This window comes from Carcharodon carcharias, chromosome 1, assembly GCF_017639515.1.
Source record: "Carcharodon carcharias isolate sCarCar2 chromosome 1, sCarCar2.pri, whole genome shotgun sequence".
Taxonomy (NCBI): Eukaryota; Metazoa; Chordata; class Chondrichthyes; order Lamniformes; family Lamnidae; genus Carcharodon; species Carcharodon carcharias.
In genome coordinates, this window is record NC_054467.1 from 143,720,977 (window position 1) to 143,745,505 (window position 24,529).

Genomic DNA, 24,529 nt, shown 5'->3' on the forward strand with positions numbered 1-24,529 from the left:
TCTAGTTATATAACTTCGCTAACTCCTTTCCACCTTCCCCTAAGTTTGGCTGTATTAAGCTCAATCTCGTCCTGAGATGGTGTTTCATCAACGATTCCGTAGGTGTGACACCTGTTGTTGTGTGGGGGGTGGTCCTATAATGGGAATGTGAGCATGCTAGCTTGGTTGCTAAGGAACCTCCAGTTAACTTCTTCACACCTGCCTTGAATGTTTGAACTGCCCTTTAGGCCAGTCCATTTGAGGAAGGGTGGTACAATGAAGTTTTTACCTGAGTGACACCATTGAGGCTGATAAACCACTGAAACTCAGCACTCGTAAATGCCATGCCATTATCAGAAATGGCCACTTCTGGTAGTCCGTTAATGGCAAAACTTTGATTTAACTTCTCAATTGTAGCAGAAGACGTTGGTGACTTCATCTCATATATGTCCATCCATTTTGAGTGGGAATCAACAATCAGCAGAAACATTGTTCCCATGAAAGGTCCCACATAGTCAATGTGTAACCACACCCAAGGCCTTCCTGGCCACTCCCAAGGGTGTAACAGAGCTTTTGAAGGTAACTTTTGAAATTGCTGACATTGCACACAATTCTTCATTAAACTCTCTATTTCACCATCCATCCCAGGCCACCGTAGGTTGATGCGAGCCATGGTCTTCATTCGGGATATTCCTAGATGTGTGCTGTGTAGTTCAATTAACAATGGAACTCTTCCCTTTGGAGGTATTATCACTCATGCTCCCCACAATAAGATGCCATCTTGGCTGGTTGTTTCAAATCTGCTATTGAAGTATGGTTTCATCTCATCAGATGCAGGCTCTTGTGACCAACCACGAAACACTTCTTCTCATACTTGAGATAGGGCTGGGTCCCTGCTTGTCCACTCTCTGATCTGTCAAGCACATACCAGCGATGAATCTAAGAAATTTAGCAACAAAACAAGTTCCTGTGGAACTAGAACTTTCTCATCATTTTCTCGTAAAGGCAAACAACTAAGTGCATTGGTGTTTGTAATTTGACTGCCAGGCCTGTGTATGAAAGTATACTCGTGTGCTGCCAGGATTAAAGCCCATTATTGTATTCTTACCGAGGCTATGGGTGGTATAGCCTTGTCCTCGCTGAACAATTCGAGCAATGGCTTGTGGTCCGAAACAATAGTAAAATGGCAGCCGTGTATGTTCTGGTGAAATTTCTTGACACCAAAGATAACTGACAGGCTTTCTTTTTTTATCTGCAAGTATCCTTTTTCCACTGCAGTGAATGCTCTTGAAGCGTATCTTATAGGCCATTCTGTGCCATAGTCCATCCGATGGGAGAGCACTGCTCCCACTCCGTAGGAGGATACATCACATGTCAACACCAATTCTTTCTTCTGGTCATAATGCACTGATTGGTTGGACAAGTGCAACAATTGTTTGACCTTTAGGAAAGCTTCTTTCTGGCGTGCTTCCCAAGACCAACGTTGGTTCTTTTGCAGTAGATAATATAGGGATGCCAGTTCTGTAGACAAATTGAGTAAGAACCACCCATAATAATTGATCATTCCTAGGAATGTTTTGAGCTCTGATGTGCTCTTTGGTGTGGGTGCCTTTCTTATGGTTCTCGCTTTCTCCTCAATCAGGTGGACACCCTGTGAATCTACCCAGTGGCCCAAATAAATTACCTCCCTCACTTGGAACGTGCTCTTTTCTTTTTTTAAACATACTCCAGCTTGCAAGAAACATTTTAAGACTTCTAAGTTTGCCAAATGCTCTTTTTCAGTGAATCCCATCACCAAGACATCATCTAAATAGATGGACTACAATCTGGGGCAGTCCCTGCAGTCTGTCTATCTAGATTAGCTACTTTATTAACTGTCAATTTGTAGTCTCCACAAATTCGGACGCTTTAGTCGGGATTAAGGATGGGGGCTATGGGCGCTACCCATTCTGAGAACTGCACAGGTTGTATAACGCCCAGTTTTTCTAGTCTGTCCAGTTTGGTGTCGACCTTTTCTCGTTTTGTGTAAGGTACTGGTCTCGCCTGCATGAATCAGGGTGTTGCCTCTGGATCCACATGGATTTTTGCCTGCAGCCCCTGAATCTTCCCAAGTTCATCCTTGAAGAAGACTGAGCCACACTGTCATAGTAGCTCTGGTGACCCACTTGCTCTTAACTGGAAAATTTCAGCCCATTCTAACTAAATGTCCTTTAGCCAGGAAGCTTGACCTGCTACCACCAACAAGGGTAGCTTTACCGATTAGCATCCATCATGGACAGTTACTCTACTTATGCCTTTAACTTGGATGTCTTCACCCGTGTATGTTTTTAATTGGGCAGTTGTTCCTTCTAAATTTAACTGATGTTCACTATTATTCAGATGTCTGAAGGTATGTTCCCCAAATACTGTAGTGGAAGCTCCTGTGTCCACTTCCATTCGAAGTGGTCTCCTATTCCCTTTCACTGATATGAATATTGGTTCTGTCTTTCCAATCTTCAGATTAAACAACGAGTAAACGTCTGAAGTTGTTGCTTCAGGCTCTTCTACATAATAGGTCTCATTGGGTTTTTTCTTTGTTTAAAAGTCTGCTTGACTCTTTCCTTGCACTGTCTTATTATGTATCTATTTCTATGATGATAAAAACATTATTTTTTAAACTGCCAATCGTTAAAAGACTGCTTTTTTCCACTTCTATTGAAATCATTCTTTGTTTTCATTGCTAAGTCATTTATTTTCAATTTCCTGCTAGCAGGAGCTGTTTCCCACTTCTTGGCAGAGTCTTGCATTTCTGCGTCCTTTTTGGCTGAGGCTTCCTGCCCAGGACGGCACCATTTTGCAAGCCCTGAATGGTTTTTGAATCTCTTTTGGCACTTTCCTTGGCCAGTGCTATATCTAGCACCTTCTTGAAATCCAAATTTGCTTCAGCTAACTATCGCTTCTGAATCATGTCCTCATTCATGAACTAAACGATCTCTAAGCATATTATTTAGTAATGTACCAAACTCACAATGTTTTATTAATTGCTTCAAACTTACCACGTAGCTTACAACTGTCTTCCCTGGGGCTCTATTTCTCAATTTAAACTTGAAACTTTGCATCACTGCTGAGGGCTTTGGTTGATAATAACCCTTAACAAGGTCCACCAATTTTTCAAAATTTTTCTAGTCTAGGGCACTGGGTGCCATCAAACTTTGAATCAAGCCATAGGTTTTATTCCCACATGTATTAAGAGGATTACCCCCTCTTTTCTCCCGTAATCTCGTTTGTTTGGAAAAAGAACGTGAGACATGCAATGTAGTGAGGCCAATCATCCATTGCTGGATTGAAAGGATCAATTCTTCTGAATTGCGGCATTCTGTGAGGGAATTACTTCAACGATTTGAATGGAATTTCTAATTACAATTACTGTGCGAGGTACACTGTCAATTTTGTTTCTCTTGATTCCTTCAGTTAAACTTGTTTTATCCTCGTTGCCAGTTTGTTGGATCCCGTGAATCCTCACCACCATTTTTTTTGTGAGAGATGGCCGAGCTGGTACTATTGATAGAGTTGATCAGCGGACACCTCTTAGGTGGAAACTCTTAGTTTATTTACAAAGGTACTCAGCAGCAACTAAACATGCGTTTACACTTCAAACTCTATCTCTACACTACTAACTACTAACTACTGAGGTAGCCCATGCTACTCTCCTATTGGATATTAAGATCATGTGATCTTCCTTTATAACATTCTCCTGAAAGATATATTACGCATCATATAAAACTAAGTTTCTGTCCTGTGAGCATTCAAATAATATTTACCTGCTAATTACTGGGTACCCAAAGAAAATACCATTCACAGAGACAACAGCACAGAAGGAGGTCATTTGTCTCACTGTGCCTGTGAAAATGCTGGTCCTGGTCATGGACAAGTTATACAAATCCAAGAAAGGCTTGACAACACATTTACAGTTTACGATCTCATAGGCCTGAATTTTTCAGATGGTGGTGGTCTTCTTTACCGTCATCCAAAGAGTTGACAGAGAACATGCCCCAGCCGACTCTGATGCCCTGCAGCCAATTTATCCTCCAGCGAGCGTTAAGTGGCACAGGCGGGCTTTTCACCCCTCACTTGAGGGAAGTCTCACCTTAGAGATTGATTGGCCAGCAGCTCTCCAGTCCTTGCAGTGGCAGTGCTGCAGTGGATAGAAAAGGAAATTCAAGAAGGCTTCAGAGACTAAGTTGGGGAACCCGAGGGCTCAGGTCAGATCAGGGTTCCCAGGATGGGGAGGATAGGGAAGGGCTGGAGGGGAGGGGGCAGGTGGCACAAGGTTGGGTGATTTGGGGAGAGAGGAAGGTCAGGTGGCCACCGGACCTTAAGGGGGGCGGCTCTGAACTTCAGAAGGAAGCTTCTGATGAAGGACCCCCACCCCCCACCCCTGCCCCGAATCCCGAATGTAACTCTGATGTATTTCAGGCTGCTCCCTCAGAGGTTCAATCTTCCTGCCAGCCTAAAAATTGAGGCTGGGTGGGAACTGACCCTTAAGGATCTCATTTGGGGTAAGGGCAGGCCTCCCATCCGAGGCCTTGCTTCCCCCCACAGCATAAAATCGCTGTGTGGTTGGGGTGAGTGGAACTTGGAGGGAATGCCCTCCTTTCAATTTTATGCCACCCCCAACAAGAACCTAAAGACCTGTTGGTGAGGGAGCATGAAATTCAGGCCATAATTTTTAATCAATTTCATACTCAGTTTATCTTCTCCCAACTTATCTCACTTTCAATATATTTATTTATTTATTTTTATCCATTCATGGAATGTCAGCATTGCTGACCAGACCAGCATTTATTGCCTATCCCCAATTGCCCTTGAGAAAGTGGTGGGAGCCACTATCTTGAACTGTTGATGTCCCAGTGGTGTAGCTATACCAAAAGAGTTATTAGGGAGGCAGTTCCAGGATTTTGATCCAGGAACAGAGAAATAACAGCAAAATGGATGGTGTGTGACCTGAAGGAGAACTTGCAGGTGCTGATTTCCATAAGCATTTGCTGCCCTTGTCCTTCTAAGTGGTGGAGAACACAGGTTTGGAACATCTTGTCGAAAGATCCTTTGTGAGTTCCTGCAGTGCATCTTGCAGATCGTACACACTGCTGCCACTGTACGCCAGTGGTGGGGGAAGTGAATATTTGAACTGATGGATGAGGTGCCAATAGAAAGGATTGTTTGTCCTAGATGGTGTCGAGCCTCTTGAGCCTCTTGAGTGTTGTCGGTGCTGCAAGTTTCCAGGCAAGTGGATGGTATACCATCACTCTCCTGACTTCTGCCTTGTAGATGGTGGACAGGCTTTGGGAAGTCAGGAGTTAAATTAGTTATCATAGAATTGTCTGTCTCTAGCCTGCTCATGCAGTCAGGCTAGTCCAGTAAGGTTTCTGGTCAATAGTAACCCCTAGAATGTTGATGCTGGTGAATTCAGTAATGGTAATGCTTTGAGTGTCATAGGGAGATGGTTAGGTTCTCTCTTGTTGGAGATGATCATTGCCTGGCACTTGTGCTGCCTAACCATTGCTTACCACTCATCAATGCAAGCCTGAATGTTGACCGGGTCTTGCTGCATATGGGCACGGACTGCTTCATTATCTGAGGAGTTGCAAATGGTGCTAAATACTTCAATCATCAGCGAACATTCCCACTTTTTACCTGATGATGGCAGGAAGGTCATTGATAAAGCAGCGGAAGATGGTTGGGCCTAGGACACTACCCTGAGGAACTTCTGCAGTGATGTGCTGAGGCTGAAGAGATTGTCATCTAGCAATCACTACCATCCTTTTTTGTCTTACAGATGGCTGCAACCAGTGGAGAGTTTCCCCCACCCTCGATTACCATTAACTTCGGTTTTATTAGGGGTCCCTAATGTCACATTTGGTCAAGTGTTGCCTTGATGTCAAGTGCAGTCACTCTCACCTCATCTTTGGAACCTGCTCTTATGTCCATGTTTGGATCAAAGCTGCAATGAGGTCTGGAGACAAGTGGCCCTGGCAGAACTGAACTTTTCTGTTCAGTGAGCATAATCTGCATCAGTAAGCAGGTTATTGCTGAGTAAGTGCTGCTTCTTAGCACTGTTGATGACCCCCTCCATCACTTCGAACCATAGAAGCATAGAACACTACAGCACAGAAAACAGGCCATTCAGCCCTTCTAGTCTGTGCTGAAATATTATTCCACTAGTCCCATTGACCTGCACCTAGTCCATAACCCTCCAGACCTCTCCCATCCATGTATCTATCCAATTTATTCTTAAAACTTAACAGTGAGCCCGCATTTACCACGTCAGATGGTAGCTCGTTCCACACTCTCACCACTCTGAGTGAAGAAATTCCCCCTAATGTTCCCCCAAACCTTTCCCCTTTCACCCTAAAGCCATGTCCTCTCATGTTTATCTCTCCTAATCTAAGTGGAAAGAGCCTACTCGCATTTACTCTATACCACTCATAATTTTGTAAAATTCTATCAAATCTCCCCTCATTCTTCTATGCTCCAAGGAATAAAGTCCTAACCTGTAACTCAACTCCTTAAGACCCGGCAACATCCTAGTAAATCTTCTCTGCACTCTCTCAATCTTACTGATATCCTTCCTGTAGTTAGGTGACCAGAACTGCACACAATACTCCAAAGTAGGCCTCACCAATGTCTTATACAACCTCACCATAACATCCCAACTCCTATACTCAATACTTTGATTTATGAAGGCCAGTATGCCAAAAGCTTTCTTTAAAACCCTATCTACCTGTGACGCCACTTTCAGGGAATTATGTATCTGAACTCCCAGATCCCTTTGTTCCTCCGCACTCCTCAGTGCCCTACCATTTACTGTGTATGTCCTACCTTGGTTTGACCTTCCAAAATGCAACACCTCATACTTTTCCGCATTAAATTCCATCTACCATTTTCTGGCCTATTTTTCTAGTTGGTCCAGATCTCTCTGCAAGCTTTGAAAGCCTTCCTTGTTGTCCACAACGCCTCCAATCTTAGTGTCATCAGCAAACTTGCTGATCCAATTCACCACATTGTCATCCAAGTCATTGATATAGACAACAAACAACAATGGTCCCAGCACAGATCCCTGAGGCACACCACTAGTCACAGACCTCCAGTCTGAGAAGCAATCATCCACTACCACTCTCTGTCTTCTCCCACACAGCCAATTTCAAATCCAGTTTACATGGATACCAAGTGTCTGAACCTTCCGAACTAACCTCCCATGTGGGACCTTGTCAAAGGCCTTACTAAAGTCCATGTACAACATCCACAGTCTTTCTTGGTAACCTCCTCGAAAAACTCTACAATGTTCATTAAACATGACCTACCACACACAAAGCCACGCTGACTATCCTTAATCAGCCCTTGGCTGTCCAAATAATTATATATCTGATCTCTCAGAACACCTTCCACTAATTTACCTACTATTGACGTCAGGCTCACTGGCCTGCAATTACCTGGTTTACTATTGGAGCCTTTCTTAAACAACAGAACAACTTGAGCTACCCTCCAATCTTCTGGCACCTCACCCGTGGCTAAGGACATTTTAAATATTTCTGCCAGGGCCCCTGCAATTTCTACACTAGTCTCCTTCAAGGTCCGGGGGAATATCATGTCAGGCCCGGGGATTTATCTACCTTTATTAAGGCAGCAAGCACCTCTTCTTTAATCTCTATATGTTCCATGACACTACTGCTTGTTTCCCTTCCTTCCTTATACACTTTGCTGATAGTTGTGAGTAGACTGATCTCAAGGGCAATTAGAGATGGGCAATAAAAATGCTGGCCTAGCCAGCGATGCCCATATCCTGTAAAAAATAAACTGACATTCACCTACCACTCAGAATGGGAATGTTTGTAGAGAATCACTCCCTACTCACCAGCCCCCCCCATCCCCACCCATCCCATTGGTTGTTTAATTGTCCACCACCATTCATGGCAGGGTTTGGCAAGACTGCAGAGCTTTGATCTGATCTTTTGAGGCGCTGCTTCCACCATTAAGTTTGTGTGTAGCCTTACCTGGCTGATACCTTATTTTTAGGCATGTCTTGTATTTTAGGCACTCCCAAACTGTGCCCAAGCCCTCTGGATTTAGTATATCTCTACAGGAGTGAGACATGTACTCCATAGTATCAAAGAGAAGCTGAAATTCAGTGATGAATGTTTGCATATGTGTCAGCCATCGTAAAGAAGAATACTTAGCTGCAGTCACATTAGTTAAAACACCATAGTCAGCTCCTATCTTCACAAATGGTGCTTTGGGATTTGAACTGTGTTCCTCTCCGCAGATGCTGCCAGACCTGCTGAGTTTTTCCAGGTATTTTTATTTTTGTTTTGGATTTCCTGCATCCGCAGTTTTTTGCTTTTAGCTTTGGGATTTGTATTTGCCAATCAAGACCCACATATAAAAGTTGCTGTGTTCAACTCTGGCTGCAAGACATGTGCTGACTTTGTTTACATTATGGTGCATTGCCACAGCACTGCATCTTATAATTGGATAGTGCGCAACTTGAATAATGAGATGGAGCACAGAAGTGGTCCCAGCCAAGTAGCGCATGAGAGAATGTAAATATTCTATCCTTTGTCAATGGCAGTTAACCAGTTCCTGATTTGCTGTCCTCCCTTCTCCAATATAGGTATGTTTAATAGGCCATCTAACTTTATATCATTATCCTTTCTTACATGTTGCTTTGCAGTAGGAAAATGTTCTGTTTCCATTTTAAAGATGAATTAAAGTGTCCCTGATTGTGTGGGTGCCCTCAAGATCAAAGAGTGTAGAATCAGATTTTATAGCTCTACACTACTACTCAGGCTTACATTTTTATCCTATGCCTGCTGCAATGTTCCAGTGAAGCCCAACACAGCCTTGAGTAACAGCACCTCATCTTTCAATTAAGCATTTTACAGCCTTCTAGAATCAGCAGTGAGTTCAAAAACTTCAGACCATGAACCCTGTCCTCCATTTTCATTTCTTTTGCCAAGCGCCAATCTGTATCTCGTTTCTATGTTTTGCTTTCATAGGGAGTTTTCCTTTATTCTGGACCACTGCCTTGTTTCTTCCGCCATTCCCACTCTTTTTGCCTTTTGTTCAGTGACATCTTTGTCAATTAACCTCTCCATCCTCTAACCTATCCCGGACCTTCCCTTTTGGTCCACCTGACCTTCCCTCCTTTTCTGAACAGCATAAAAGCCATCACATTTCTAACTCTTTGCAGTTCTGAAGAAGTCATATTGGACTCAAAACATTAACAAAAACAAAAATACCTGGAAAAACTCAGCAGGTCTGGCAGCATCTGCGGAGAGGGACACAATTAACATTTCAAGACTGAACTGTTGAAGGGTCATTCAGACTCGAAACGTTAATTGTGTCCCTCTCCGCAGATGCTGCCAGACCTGCTGATTTTTTCCAGGTATTTTAGTTTTTTTTTTGGATTTCCAGCATCCGCAGTTTTTTGCTTTTATCAAAACATTAACTCTGTTTCTCTCTCCACAGATGCTGCCAGACCTGCTGAGTTTTTCCAGTGCTTTCAGTTTTTATTTCAGATTTTCAACATCTGCCATTTTTTGCTTTTATTTTAGCATTAGGTTTTGACAGCCCCCAGGCAATTTTGGATTAGGTATCCTACCCCATCTGCCTCTTTCTTCTAAGAATTTGTATTGCTACCTTTATTTTTATTGATGTTTATAGTCACAATGATGGTTTGGTGGTCTGTTAAAGTTAATGACTTGCTAGTTGGAGCATATAGAAACATAGGAAATAGGAGCAGGAGTAGGTCATTCGGCCCTTCGAGCCCAATCTGCCATTCAATATGATCATGGCTGATCCTCTGTCTCAACGCTATACTCCTGTGCTCTCCCCATATCCCTTGACACCTTTAGAGTCCAGAAATCTATCTATTTCCTTCTTAAGTATATTCAGTGACTTGGCCTCCACAGAGCTCTGTGGTAGAGAATTCCACAGGTTCACCACCCTCTGAGTGAATAAGTTTCTCCTCATCTCAGTCCCAAATGATCTATTCCAAATGCCCCTTGTTCTAGACCCCTCAGCCAGTGGAAATATCATCCCTGCATCCAGTTTGTCCATCCCTGTCAGAGTTTTATACGTTTCAATGAGATTTCCTCTCATTCTCCTTAACTCCTGTAAAAAAAAGGCGTAGTTTGCCCAATCTCTCCTCATACGACAATCCTGCCATCCCAGAAATGAGTCTGGTGAACCTTCGCTGCATTCCCTCTATGGCAAGTATATCCTTCCTTAGGTAAGGGGACCAAAAGTGCACACAATGCTCCAGGTGTGGTCTCACCAAGGTACTGAAGAGCTGCAGTACCTTGCTCCTGTGCCCAAGTCCTCTTGCAATGAAGCCAACATACCATTTGCCTTCTTAACTGCTTGCTGCACCTGAATTCTTGCTTTCAGTGATTGGTGTACAAGGACATCCAGGTACCTTTGTACATCAACATTTCCCAATCCATCACCATCTAAATAATACTCTGCCATTCTGTTTTTCCTACCAAAGTGTATAACTTCACACTTATCCATGTTATACTGTATCTGCCATTTATTTGCCCACTCACTCAGCTTGTCCAAATCGCTTTGAAGCCTCTTAACACCATCCTCATTGCTCATATTCCCACCAAATTTCATGTCATCAGCAAACTTGGAAATATCACATTTGGTTCCCTCATCCAAATCATTGATATATATTATGAATATGGGGGCCCAAGCACTGATCCCTGTGGTACCCCACTAGTCACCAGCTGCCACTCCGGAAAAGACCCATTTATTCCTACTCTCCATTTCTTGCCTGCTAACTAATTCTCAATCCATGCCTATGTATTACTTTCAATCCCAAGTGCTTCAATTATACACACTAGCCCCTTATGTGGGACTTGATCAAAAGTTTTCTAAAAATCCAAATACACCAGATCCACTGGTTCTTCCTTATCTATTCTGCTAGTTACGCTCTCAAATAACTCCAGTAGGTTTGTCAAACATAATTTCCTTTTCATAAATCCATGTTGACTTTGTCTAATCCCATTGATATTTTCTAAGTGTCCTGATATCACATCATTTATAACAGGCTCTAGCATTTTTCCCACTACAGAGGTTAAGCTAACTGGTCTGTAATTCGCTATTTTCTCCCTCCCTCCTTTTTTAATAGTGGGGTTACATTTGCCACCCTCAAATCTGCTGGGGCTGTTCCAGAATCTACAGAATTTTGAAAGATGACAGCTAATGCATCCATTATTTCCATGGCCACCTCCTTTAGTACCCTGGAATGTAGATTAGCAGGCCCTGGGGATTTATCGGCTTTCAGCCCCATTAATTTTCAAGCACTATATTTTTAGTAATACCAATTTCCTTCAATTCCTCCTTCTCACTAGACCCTTGGTTCCCTAGTATCTCTGGGAAGTTATTTGTGATTTCCTCTATGAAGACAGAACTAAAGTAGTTGTTTAATTGTTCTGCCATTACCTTGTTTTCTATTATAAATTCTCCCATTTTAGACTGTAAGAGACCTACTTTTGTCTTCACTAATCATTTTCGTTTTACATACTTAGAGAAGCTTTTACAGTCCTCATTTATGTGCCTTGCAAGTTTACTCTCATATTCTATTTTTCCCCTCTTAATTAATCTCTTGGTCCTCCTTTGTTGAATTCTAAACTGCTCCCAATCCTCAGGTTACTTTTTCTAGCAACTTTATATAACTCCACTTTGGATCTAATACTATCCTTAATTTATTTTGTTAGCCATGGCTGGGCCTCTTTTCCTGTTGTGTTTTTGTGCCAGAAAGGAACATATAACTGTTGCAATGCATACATTTGTTCCTTAAATATTAGTCATTGTCTATCGACCGTCATGCCTTTAATGAAGTTGCCTAATCTACCTTAGCCAACTCATGTCTCATACCTTTGTAGTTTCCTTTGTTAAGTTTTAGGACCCTAGTTTCCGATCGGACTACTTCACTTTCCATCCTTATGAAGAATTCTATCATGTTATGGTCACTCTTCCCTAATGCGCCCCACACAAGATTATTAATTTAACCCCTCTTATTGCGCAATACCAAATCTAGGATAGCCTGTTCTTGCTGCTGGCCCTTATTTCCTCTGCCATCTACTTTTGCTTTCTACTTTTATGTTTTTTATTTCTATCATTGTTTCCCTCTCTTGTGTGTGCCTGCTTAGGTTCCCATCCCCCTGACAACCTAGTTTAAACCCTCCCCCATAATACTAGTGAATACCCCTGCGAGGATATTGGTCTGAGTCCTCTAGGATGCAATCCGTCCAGCTTGCACGGGTCCCATCTCCCCCAGAATTGGTCCCAATGCCTCAGGAATCTAAATCCCTCCCTCATACACCATCTCTCCAGCCACATATTAATATGGTCTATCCTCCTATTCCAGATCTCGCTGGGAAACCTAAGATTCCTACTGTCATGACTCACTGGGGTTAGTGCACTATATCAAGCCCCATTGTTCCCCAAGCCACGACAAATGTGAAAAGTTTGATCAAACCACCAGATTGTCGCAGTTCTACCTAACTGTTTAATGTAGGTGAACAGAATATGAGCACCAGGTTTGTAAACTTAATAAGTAAATAACTGTTTATTGAACAAACTGTCATTAACCAGTGGCAAATGAAAGAAATGTGAACTGTTAATTTCTAAATCTATAGCTTAAACTCTACCCCTTCTTAAACCCTTATACTCACACATACAAGATACATAAGACACACAAAAACATGGATTTTAAGGGTGGGATAAAACAGTTCAATAGCACCAATTCTGGAGTACAGCATTTGATGGGTTGAATTTGATTCATGTCTTCCAAATTCTTTTCAGTTCTTGTTGATGACACTAAGCAGTCTTCCAGCACTTTCAGTTTGTAGTTCACTGGTTGAACGCTTGCTTTTCAATGTTTCTAACAGTAGTTTTCCCCTTTGCCTCTTGAGTTTTCAGAGAGAGATCAGGTTATCGAGATATGAGGGGAAAAAAACCAGCCAGCTATTATTATGGAATTACTGGAATCTTCCACACAGAGGCGAAAGAGGTTTTAGGTCTTATTCCTTTCAGGCTAGAAGCTATTCCGCTGCACTCACACAAAGCCTAGTCACCTGGTCAGGAGCTAATTTAAATGCTATTGTCAGGCACTCCCTTGATCCAGGACTTCCTCCTGGCACCATCCTGTCTTTCATGGCACACCCTGTTCCAGGACTGCAACATTGTATATATATCTGTCATCCTGTTCCAGTGGATGTCTTTCAGCTGCAGCCATTGTAAGTTTACCACAGTCCAACAGAAAATAAAAAAGATATGTTCTTTACAACAGTCCAACAGAAATGGAAAGCTGTGTTCCTTACACTTGAGGTCCTGCTTTTTAATTTATTTCTTAGCACCCTATATTCTGCTTTCAGGACCTCATCCCACTTTTTACCTATGTCATTGGTACTAATATGGACATCAACCTCTGGCTGTTTAACTTCCCCTTTCTGAGCAGCCGCTCAGTGACACCCTTGACCCTGGCACCAGGGAGGCAACATACCATCCTGGTGTCACGTCTGTCACCACAGAGATGTCTATCTGTTCCCCTTATGATAGAATCCCCTGTCACTATTGCTCTCCCACTCTTTTTTCCTCCTCTCTGTGCAGCTGAGTCACTCATGGAGTCATGGACTTGGCTCTTGTTGCATTCCCCTGAGAAACCATCTCTCCCAGCAGTATCCTAAATGGAAAATCTTTTGGAGAAGGAGATGAACCCAGGGGACTCCTGCACTACTTGCCCAATGCTTTTACTCTGTCTGGTGGTCACCCATTCCCTTTCTGCCTATGCACTCTTTATCTGTGGTGTGACCACCTCACTGTACATGTTTTCCACGAAGATATCATCCTTTCAGGTGCTCCACAGTGACTTCAGGCACAGCTCCAGCTCTGAAACACAGATTTTGAGTAGCTGCAGCTGGAGATAATTCCTGCACACGTGGACGCCAAGGGGCACTGAAAGTGTCCCTGACTTCCCACATTGCACAGAAGGAGTATTCCATTTGCCCAAGCTACCCTGCCACGAATTACCCTTAAATTGCTCCCTTTACTTTTACTTCCTCTAGTTTAGAGAATATTAAGGACAGAAGAAATACTTACCAGGTCCTACTTACCATTGTTCTTATTGAGGAAAGTTAGAAAATGAAAAGATGACCTCCTTCCAAAGCAGCCCAAAGTAGCACTCCATAATCACATAAAATTGTATCGAGTAATATTGTAAACAGTTGTGTCAACTTAAAAACCCAGTTTACATTGGACAGACCAAATCTGGTCATTAATAGCAGAAGGCCATCAGATTGGAATACCAACAAGGTAAGAATAATAACAAATGTAAGTTCCTACTTCATTCACAAAAGGACCTCTTAAATCTAATTTGAATCCCACATTGCTGAGTTGTCCTTGTATTGAACACTGTCTGGTCTTTGGTTATGATGCATTCCTTTGGCTATGATGTACATTTATCAAGAGGCTGCAATAGGACAATGGACTCTCTACAGGTGATGCTTGGTGATAGCTTACAGCCAGCTCTCTGATTAAGCAGAATGTACCTTTGCAAGTCCTGAGGTTATGCGAAGCAAGTGCAAGGTAAATGCAAGTTCATGCATTAATTTATTGAAATTGGGGGGTTGCATATAAAATGTTTTTATTTTGTCTTGGCTCATTAATTTAATTTATAGATTTCTTTCTTATTGTTTCTATTTATTGACATTAGAATTCTGGATCAATAACTTTGGAGATTTCCTTTGCAACAGGGAACAATATCATAAACACATTTTGTGTAAACATGTTTTGTTCCGCATTGGACCAAAGGAAATCTTCTAATGTCCTACTTTTACATTTTTGTGCATAATAATATAGATTTTGTGTGTTAGGACCAGTTTCCCAGGGCTCAGTTGATTGTCACAGGTAGCAGCCAGGACAGATTCTGTGTCTCTGATGCTCAATTGTGTAAACCAATGACAAGCATACTGACCTAGCTGATCTCAATTGTGGATGTGTTACAAATGTCCTCCCTGAGAAGATCAGTCAGGTTTTCTGCTACTTAACATTTTTCAGAAACTCTTATATGTGGAAGTCAGATGAAGACACATAAATTAAATGTAGACTAGATTTGTCCCATTTGTGATTTCCCTTCAACTTTAAACTTTGTCACTCACTGTTAAGACTTATATATGGGTAATAGCCACTAGGGTGAGATACAAAAGGGTAACTGTTAACCATCAAGCCAACAACAAAAGCAGAGGGGGCAAGGTCACTGAATATTTTTAAGGCAAAGGTAGATAGATTCTTGACTAACAAGGAAGTCAACAGTTACCAGGGGTTGGCACGAACATGTAGTTGAGTCCACAATTAGATCAGCCATGTCACAATTAATGTCGCTAAATTATATATAGGAATATTAAGTACTATTTTTACAGTAAGGGAGTTACATCGTTACAGCCATGAACTTAGAATGATGTTAGGTTTTTAACATGCATGATTATATTTTGTGAATCGGCACTGTACCAATCAATTGTTGATTGAAAGAAAATGCATGTACATAGTGTACATCCAATGAAATAATTTTAAAGTATGGGGTTGGGTTTTGACTTTTTGAAATATGGGCAGCATGGGACCGAAAAGTTTTAGTGGCCTGTCTGGCAGGGGTCTTTTCACACAGCCATTGCATCTGACCTCCAGGTTTCCTGATTAATTAGTCTCACAACCCACATGAGACTAGTTCAGCTGAAATATGTAAAGTGACCAAGTAGGATGAAATTTGAAAGATTATCCAAGTGTTTGAACAGCGTAAGAAGGTGCAGCAATGGAGTCACAATGTTGCAAGACAGGGCCTCACATCACAAATACCACCTGATGTGGGCTGTAAGGACCCACAGGGAGATTTTCTTTCCCGCAAATGGGAGGAAAACGCATACCTCAGAAAATAAGAAAACATGGTAGGAAATCGCTGAGGAGGTGAGAAGTAGGAATGTGATGCCACACTCCTGGATACAATGCCAGAAGAAGTTTAATGACCTAATCTGGTAAGAAAGGTGAGTGCAATAGCACTTTCAATTATATCAGCTGTACATCTAACCCCGACTTCCCTGTCATCCCAAGCCTACTCCTGCACATCAATCTACATACCAACTTATTTTGATGTGCATCCTCTGCCCTCTGTCTATGCACCTCCTCACATCCCCATCTGACCATCACCACTGACACTCACCCTCATCGTATTGCAACATCACACCTTTCCATCATAATGGCCCTCCACAAATGCTGCCCATCCATGCACTCAACACACTTCATTAAACTTACTCATGGGTCTCTTTTCCCCATTTCAGGAGAGGAGAGCAACAGGGAGAGGCAACAAACCGAAGGCAACTGTCCAGTGATCCCCATTCTGACAGCTACAAAAGAAGTGGTTCTGGAGGTAGAGTAAGCTGATTCTTAGCATGCTTGGCCATCAGAGATGGAGAAATGGGAGCGTCCCAACCAACTGGTGACAGGATTAAATATAACACAATCACTTGGGATATAACACTCACTTATGTTGACTTGATGCCAGCAGCCAGTGAGATATAATGATGTGCATAATGATGACTTAGCAGTGTCTGACTTTGACAGTTCTAATTCATGTCTTTCATCAACCGTAGGTCCTTCAAGCATCTCGCAGGAAGTGGTACAAGAGGATGATGAAGACTCAGCAGTCACACACTCTGTGGATGCACAATCACAGTGCACATTCACCAGCCTAGACACACACACCTCATTGGGACTTACCTGCATGAAGCATAGACACGGCAGCAAAACAAGTACATACAGGCTCTCACAGTACCTTTAGGAAAAAGTTAGATGCCTCTTGTATTCAAAATAAGATGTCAAAAATATAATGTGGGAATTAATAACAGAAGTGTTTCCTTGCAGTTGCAAACATTAGAGTTGAGTTTTAGTAGTCACAAATCAAATATAGGCTTTATGATATTAAGAATTTGAATCTAATCTCTTATTGTTTATTGTGGCTGAAATTGAAATTGCATGTTATATCTGTGTATTCCTTATACTACTCTGCTTGAGCTCTTAGACTAAGACAAGTATGTATGGGACTATATTTCCCCATTTTGTTTTTGGTTTGGGTTATGCCTCTCTTTGCTCCCCACCAACTCCAAATCTTTATTTATGGCCATGCCTTTGATTGAACCTCTGCAAGTGCTTGAGTATGCAATAAATTGTTGTATTTTTAATTCATTCTACAGTAGGGCTAGAAAGTGGCAAGGCGAGAAATCACGATGTGTGTGATATTAGCATTCAGACACTTAGCATGCCCATATTACATTGTCTTCTATTTTAGTAGGAGTTAAAATAGCAGAGAAATTAATGCCGTACAATTGCAATAGCCTTTTTTATACTCTATTAACACACACACTGATTTCTAGGCTGTAGGTTGTTAAAGCTAAACTGGATCTAATTTGCATTAATTATAATAACCATAAGGCTGAAACGATTGTTTGGAGTTTGGAGAGAAATGAAACATGAAAACCATTGTCAGAAAAATGCAGAGTATTCCATGAGGACTTTGTAGAATCATTGGGTCAGATTATAACGTGCAATAAATATAAATGCTCATTAACATTTGAAATTAGATTTTATGTCGTGGTAATCTTTAAGCATGTACAAACTAATGTGTGCCGAGGGACAAATAAAGCAACACAGCTGACCCCTCCCTCCAGTACATACCTGAATGAAAAGCCAATTGAAACACATTTCTGAATGAACAAAAAGTTAATCACACACCACATGCATGAATCATTTGTTCCCAATTCACAATAGTTGTTTCCAATGAAAAATAACATCAATTTCACAATGACTAAAGTGAAAAGTCAAGAGCAAGGCTGAAATGGCGAGATAAATCAGAAGGTAACCACTAGTTAATGTCAGCCTCAGAGTCCTATGAAGAAGGAAAGGCCGAAAGGGTTAAAAGAAGGATGAATTAGAGTATCAGACTATGAGATAAAGTCTTCATTTCAGCACAGTGCAGTTTCTAAGGAGAGAAGATGTGTAGAGCAAGATCTCTGAAACTCATAAGAAATAAAATGAATATTCAAAGCAACACCAGCCCTATTGTAAAGCAGAGGGATGCAAGAAAGGGATTGTCATCCATACATGCTGATGGCTAAAAGTGAAATAGGGATGGACCCCTGTGAAATTCATGCATAAATTTACATCTAAAACTGCTAATCTCGAACATTTCTGACGAAAGATCACCGACCTAAAACGTTAACTGCTTCTCAATCCACGGATATTCCCTGACCTGCTGAGTGTTTCACAGAATTTTCCGTTTTTATTTCCGATTAGCATCGGCAGTAATTTGCTTTTGATTTCATTGTTTGGCTAATATTTTAGCTTCAATTACTGGGCAGCTGTGATTTCAACAGAATCCCTGGTCGCGGTATAGCTCTATATCAAACTTAAGTCGCTGCCCAGTTCACATGAATGATATCCCACGGTGGCTTGTCCCGTATACCCACACATATATACGTCAAGTATGCATTTATGTGCAGAACGAATACGGATTTTAATAGTTTGCATGCTTGATGGCTTTGCTTATATTCGGAATTGCATAGATGCCGGCTCAATTGCTCGACATCTGTTTACTATCGGTAGCAAGGAGTGCAGCACTATTACGAGCGCATTCGGGCATGCACTGCCTGAAGACCGTACAAATAAATCATCCGGTATTGCCTGGTTAAAAATTACAATCGGGCCAATAAGAACCAAATAAACGAATAGACTGTGACTGCGAAGACCCTGTGGAAAACGGGCCGAAATGTTTTCGCGCTTCAGTAGAGATGCTACGATGCTGAGGAGTCAGGATTCTGCAGTACGGGGTTTCATTATCGATTTCTCAACTGAAAGACGATATTCTGGCAAATCCAAAGTAATCCATACACCAGACTTTTCCTGAGCTCTTTAGTGACCTGAGTCTTCTGACTGAGAGCCGTTAGTGCTCCCTCCCCTCTCTCCAGTGTTTGCACTCAGACAGGTTTCTGTTTGGGCTAACAGAAGCTGACTCCAGTCCTACCAGCATTTAAAAAATCAAATCCTCTGCTAGGTTCCCCATCCACTGGTTTGATCAATTCTCTCACAGGCCGGAAAATTGGAGCTGGGCCGAAAACGATCAAATGCGCCGAATCTCATTGGGAAATTATATATCATGAGCCAAACAGTAATTTTCTTTACATATATTACTCCGCCGGCTGCGATGTCATGTTAACGGGGATTCTACATCAAGTCAACAAGAGAGAATTATTTTGTCTTATAAATTTGGCGAGGTAATGATGCTGGGGGCGCCCTGTTCCCAACTCCTGTTGGAAATCCCCACCCTGTCGTAAATGGATGGCCCTCTTTCTGTTCTATGTGCTCAGTCCTAAATAAACTTTTCCTTTGCTTCTCACATCCCAGACGGAAGCGCTTGGGATCATTAATCTGCAGTAAATGGTGACTGCCCGCCTGGGGAGACGTGCTGCTCCAAGCTTTGTCTGATTTAAGTCAATGTTCAAGGAAGGCAGAACTGAATCCTGCTTCATCGGTGTGTTTAACTGGTACATGCATCAAAAACCAAGGAAAAGGAGCCATGACAGTTATTGTAGAGAAAAGTTCATGAAATATTAATCGCATCGCTCGATAGTAAAAATGTGAGTTGACCTGGAACTTCACACACACACACACACACTAATCGGTTGTCCCATTCTCACATTGCCGCTAATGTGGGATTCGGGATAAGAGGTTGTTCCCCCGGTTTGCTGTTAAGTAAGGTCCCACCGCTAAATAAATGTAAGTAAGTACAGTTAAGAAAAAGAAAAGGTTCAAACTCACGGAAGAAGATGTACTCGGTGTAGCTGCTCCACATCCTGTCGTCCCTATACTGGTTGATGAAGGTTGCGGTCCCGGTGGAGTTACAAGCCACCATGTGAAAGCCGGCCTCTGACAGTCTGTCAAACGCTTGCTCTAGGTAAGTGAACTTCAGGTAAAAGCGGGACGTGTACTTCTCCGGGGGCCGATCAGGGTCTCGGCTCTCGTTCAGGGTGTCCCCGAAAACCTCCTTGGTCAGGGCGATCCTGCCACACACCATGATCCTGGCCACCCGGCGAAATTTGGCGTCCGCCTGGTTATCCCTGACCAAGGTGTAGGAGCCGCGGTAGCCGATGGTGATAAAACCTGACCTCCTGTCTGCTGCCGCCGAGTAAGGGACAGTCTTGGCCAGCAGATCACTGCTCTGGGAATTCTCTTCAATGTCACTCTGGCAGGTCTCGTCTGTCACCGAGCTCTGCTTGATGACCTTGGGCGTCAGGAATCTGACCAGCTCGCTCAGTTGGAAATGCTCAGCCTCCCTGAGCAGCCTCTCCTTCTCCGGGAAGTGGTCGGGTAGGACCAGCTGCTTGTCTCGGAGATAATCCAAGATGTACCTGAAGAGGAAGCCGTCCCGGTCCAGGAAATAACGGCCCCTGTTGTCCCTGGGAAGCACCTTGTCGTTGTTCTTGGAGAACAGGTTCGCCAGGAGGGAGTCAGAGACACTGAGCAAGGTGTCGTGCTTGGTCACATACACCTGCCCGCCAACGTTCAGCTCCACCACCTCGGGGAACGAGCTGGACATCTCACTGATGGGCAAGACGCTGTCGCGGACAGCCATTTCTCCTGGGGAGGAGGCTGGCACTTGTGATGGGGACCAGGAGCTGGGAGACAGTGTGTCCGCTGATCTCACCTCCCAGGCGAGAGTCTGCACATTCCTCACTTGGAAGGGAACGCGGCGACTCCTCTTGAAGGCGACGGGAGGACGGAGAGGGCGAGGAGGAGTGAATGGTGCATGTGTGTGGCGGAGAAAGACAGCCTCGGAGACTGAAGTGGACCAATTCCCAGCATCATGATACAGGAGAGAGCCTGGGGAAGCACCCTGACGTCAGTCAGGCTGCAGGGAGGGGACTTTGCAAGTCTGGATATCCAGAGAATTTCCGCCTGTAGCCGTGTTCTAATCTGCCAGCTATAATTAAAGTTCATATTTAGTGGAAACTTTAGCGTGAAGATATATTTGAACAATCTTTCGAAGTTTCAGTTTTCCTCTTTGTATACAATGCTTTCTAAAATCGACTTGGAAACCCGACATGAATGAATTCAATTTAAAATATCATATCGATCGGACAGTCTAAACGGGACATGGTGCTGCTGTGGGGCGCAGTGGAAGTTTTTTTTTTCCGTGTAGAGTATTGCATACTTACAATGTTGGACATCACATTTGTAGTTATAACCGATCAGCTTTGTTTATCCAAAAACTTTCCATTATCTGACATTATGTTTCACATTTCGACGTGTTGTGTGTGCTAATTGTTTTACTAAGTTGGGAAGGTTTCTGAACGTTATTGTGTGGTTAAAATTCGAAAGTATTAGCGCCTTAATCTGTTGAATGAATTTAAAAAGCTCCTTGGAGGCGCAAATATTTGAAATGGCTTGAAGGAGACGCCCGGGGTGTCAATAACAGTAGATTAGCAACAATATATACCCCAATGGAATTGTAAATGATTTATATCGAATCAATAACCACCCGAAGGTTTTGTGTTTGTTTGAGAGAGGCAGACAATGTGGTTTTAAACTGCTGAATGCAAATCCTATAGGAAATGTCATTGCTTGCCCACTCAAGAATTATTGTTTTACTGTACTAAAGCTGCACATTAACAATGATTTAAGACAGGTCCAAAAGTAACAAGTTGGTCTGTGGCGTTGTGTAACTTTCAAATTTCAGAATGAAAATTAACTTACAAAATGAAACTGTAGTCATCATACTCCACCCATGTATCGTAATGACGCCATAACAATGGATAAAAGTAAGAACCAACATGGCTTTCATTGAACCGCAATCCTGCCTTTTTACTCTTTAAAGACTAAAATAGTTAGAAATTATATATATATGGCTTAGGGAGAGGAGTGGGTGAGAGGAGTACACATCTGCCACTGCATTTCAAATGTAATTCATCATGTGGCGAGTTTCAAGCAATTTGAAGTGATAGAGAGCAGTAAACGTCTAATATTCTAATCACGCGACACTAATAGCATTTGGGTGTGTGGATTTCGATTGTACATAGGGCCGGCCCCTGATCTTGTCGGTAGCACAATAGGGTTGCAATGAGGAAATGCCAAGCGCATCCTCAGAGGAGATGAAGCAGTCGGTGACTCACTGCTCTTGAGCGCTTCGTAGCGACCGGTTTTAGAACAGCATTAGATAGAGCCTGGCAGTTTGACGCTCAACAGGTTATGTGGTACGGAAGACCGAAAAAAGGAACAAAATTATTAATACAGCGAAATAAGACAAAATACATTTAAACGGGTATATACAATATTTGCAGGTTTTATTTGGATAATTTCCGAAGTCTTTAATTATATTACATATATTTTGGTCTGTAAAAAGAACACAGAACACATTTAACCCAAACTTGCACTGTATTTTACAGTGTCGCTTTTCTCATTCCTGTGTATTTATAACTGGCTCCATTCACAACAATATTCGGTGCTATTTTGTAGCCATAGTCGTTGCATTGAGAACTGAATTACTTAGCTAGCATGATAATCAAATACGCGAAATTTATTGTATGAAATACCACTTTACTGTCAGCAACAGAGGTTTTCCGAATACATTTCAACCGGCCAAAACTCTAGCAGGAGCCATTAACTGAGTATCACTTAACATTCATTTACAAGAGCATTATGTAATTTACTCATAAGTCACTGTCCTCTTTTTGAAATATGACAGACATTTGGAAGCAGAAATGCACATTTGGTCCATTAAAACTGAACTTGAATTCAAAACTTGGCATTACGTAATTACTGCTGCCTGATTTCCCTTCTCTGTTTTACTCTTTTCAATTGTGTTGCTTTTGGTTTCCTAGTTCAAAACTCCATCTTGACTCTTTCAAAATGGCCGCTTTCTCCCAATAGAACACGAGCTGTTTATATTGTCTTAAACTGTCCTCAGTTTATACAATCTCTGGAGGCGGACAGAGGTGAATAATTTAAAGAACGAGAAAAACATCCCATGTGTTCCCTGGAGGTAGGGTTGGCAGGATGCATTAAAAATATGATCTATTATTCAGCCATGACTGGTTCATCTGCATTCACATTTGTGTTTTTGAGCTCCACCAGGATCAGTAAAAATAAAAGCATATTCAGTCTGTATATTGCCTTTCATGTGTTCTAACACACTTCACGTAGGCAATGGATGGGACAAGTCAACTGTTGGAAAATTTAGGAAAGTTGGTTGGTTGTAAGGTGTTTAAAGGTATGGAATGAATGTTTGGGAGAGAGCTTTAAAGGATAACATCAGGACGGATTAGGTGTCAGAGAACCATAGAAAAAAGCCTGAGGCCTCCAAGTGGAGAAATTTGCAAAACTTTGGTGGGGCAAAGCATAGAGATTTTATGTGAGGACAAAGGTATTCAGTGCGGAACCAATGGTTATTAACCTGATAATTGAGCAAATGGGGTAGAAATTCAATTCTACCAATTTTCGTAGATAGCATGCACCCCAGCTGAATGGTCAGAAGCAACTCAATATCAAAGCTATATCCACACTAGTACTTCTAGCAGGGACCCGCTGGATAGTGTTCAAAAGCAGTAATCCTGGCTGGAGTAGTCACTGCTCTTTCTTCAATAGTGCCAAAGCTTTTTTTAGATCTGTTTGAACAAGCAACCGTGATTTTGGTTTAATCTACAGCTGTCGTCAATACAAGTGACTTGTACCCACAAACTTCCCATTTAAAGACGTGTACTACCACCGAACCAAGCTGAAACTTAGCACACTGAAACTAATTTTAGAGTACAAGTCACTTGAATTGATGACAGCTGTAGATTAAACCAAGATCATGGTTGCTTGTTCAAATAGATCTAAAAGAAGCTTTGGCATTATCGAAGAAAGAGTGGTGAGTACTCCAGCCAGGATTACCGCTTTTGAACACTATCCAGCAGGTCCCTGCTAGAAGTACTAGTGTGGTTATGCTTTGATATTGAGTTGTCTCTGGCCATTCAGCTGGGGTGCATACTGTCTACGAAAATGGGTAGAATTGAATTTCTACCCCATTTGCTGTAGTCCAGGTTGAAACCAGTAACTCATTGCAGACCAGGGACTGAATCTGGCCACCTTGCTGCATGTTGAATTCAGTGATTTACATATGAACATACAAACATAGGAAATAGGAGCAGAAGTAGGCCATTCGGCCCCTTGAGCCTGCTCTGCCATTCAATAAGATCATGGCTGATCTGCTTGTGTTTCTAGTTCCACATTCCCATCTACCTCTGATAACCTTCTTTCCTAACAATAATCTATCTACCTCTGCTTTAAAAATATTCAATGACCCCACCTCCATCACCTTCTGAGGCAGAGAGTTCCAAAGTCCCACAACCCTCTGAGAAAAAAAAAAAATCCTCATCTCTGTCCTACAAGTGCGACTCCTAATTTTAAAACAGTGCCCCCTAGTTCT

At 42.2% G+C, this 24,529-nt stretch overlaps 1 protein-coding gene across 6 annotated transcripts in view; it reads right to left on the minus strand.

Moving 5' to 3' along the window:
• Positions 1-20,698, minus strand: part of LOC121282359 (BTB/POZ domain-containing protein KCTD8-like) — a 346,025-nt gene extending 325,327 nt beyond the window's left edge. For 5 of the 6 annotated variants that reach the window (XM_041196101.1, XM_041196089.1, XM_041196108.1 and 2 more), the window contains exon 1: positions 19,885-20,698. In XM_041196101.1, coding sequence (XP_041052035.1) covers positions 19,885-20,698 — 814 coding nt within the window. Of the gene's footprint in view, positions 1-19,880 lie in introns of all 6 variants that reach the window. The other variant, XM_041196074.1, reaches the window with a different exon arrangement.
• Between the last annotated feature and the right edge of the window lie 3,831 nt (positions 20,699-24,529).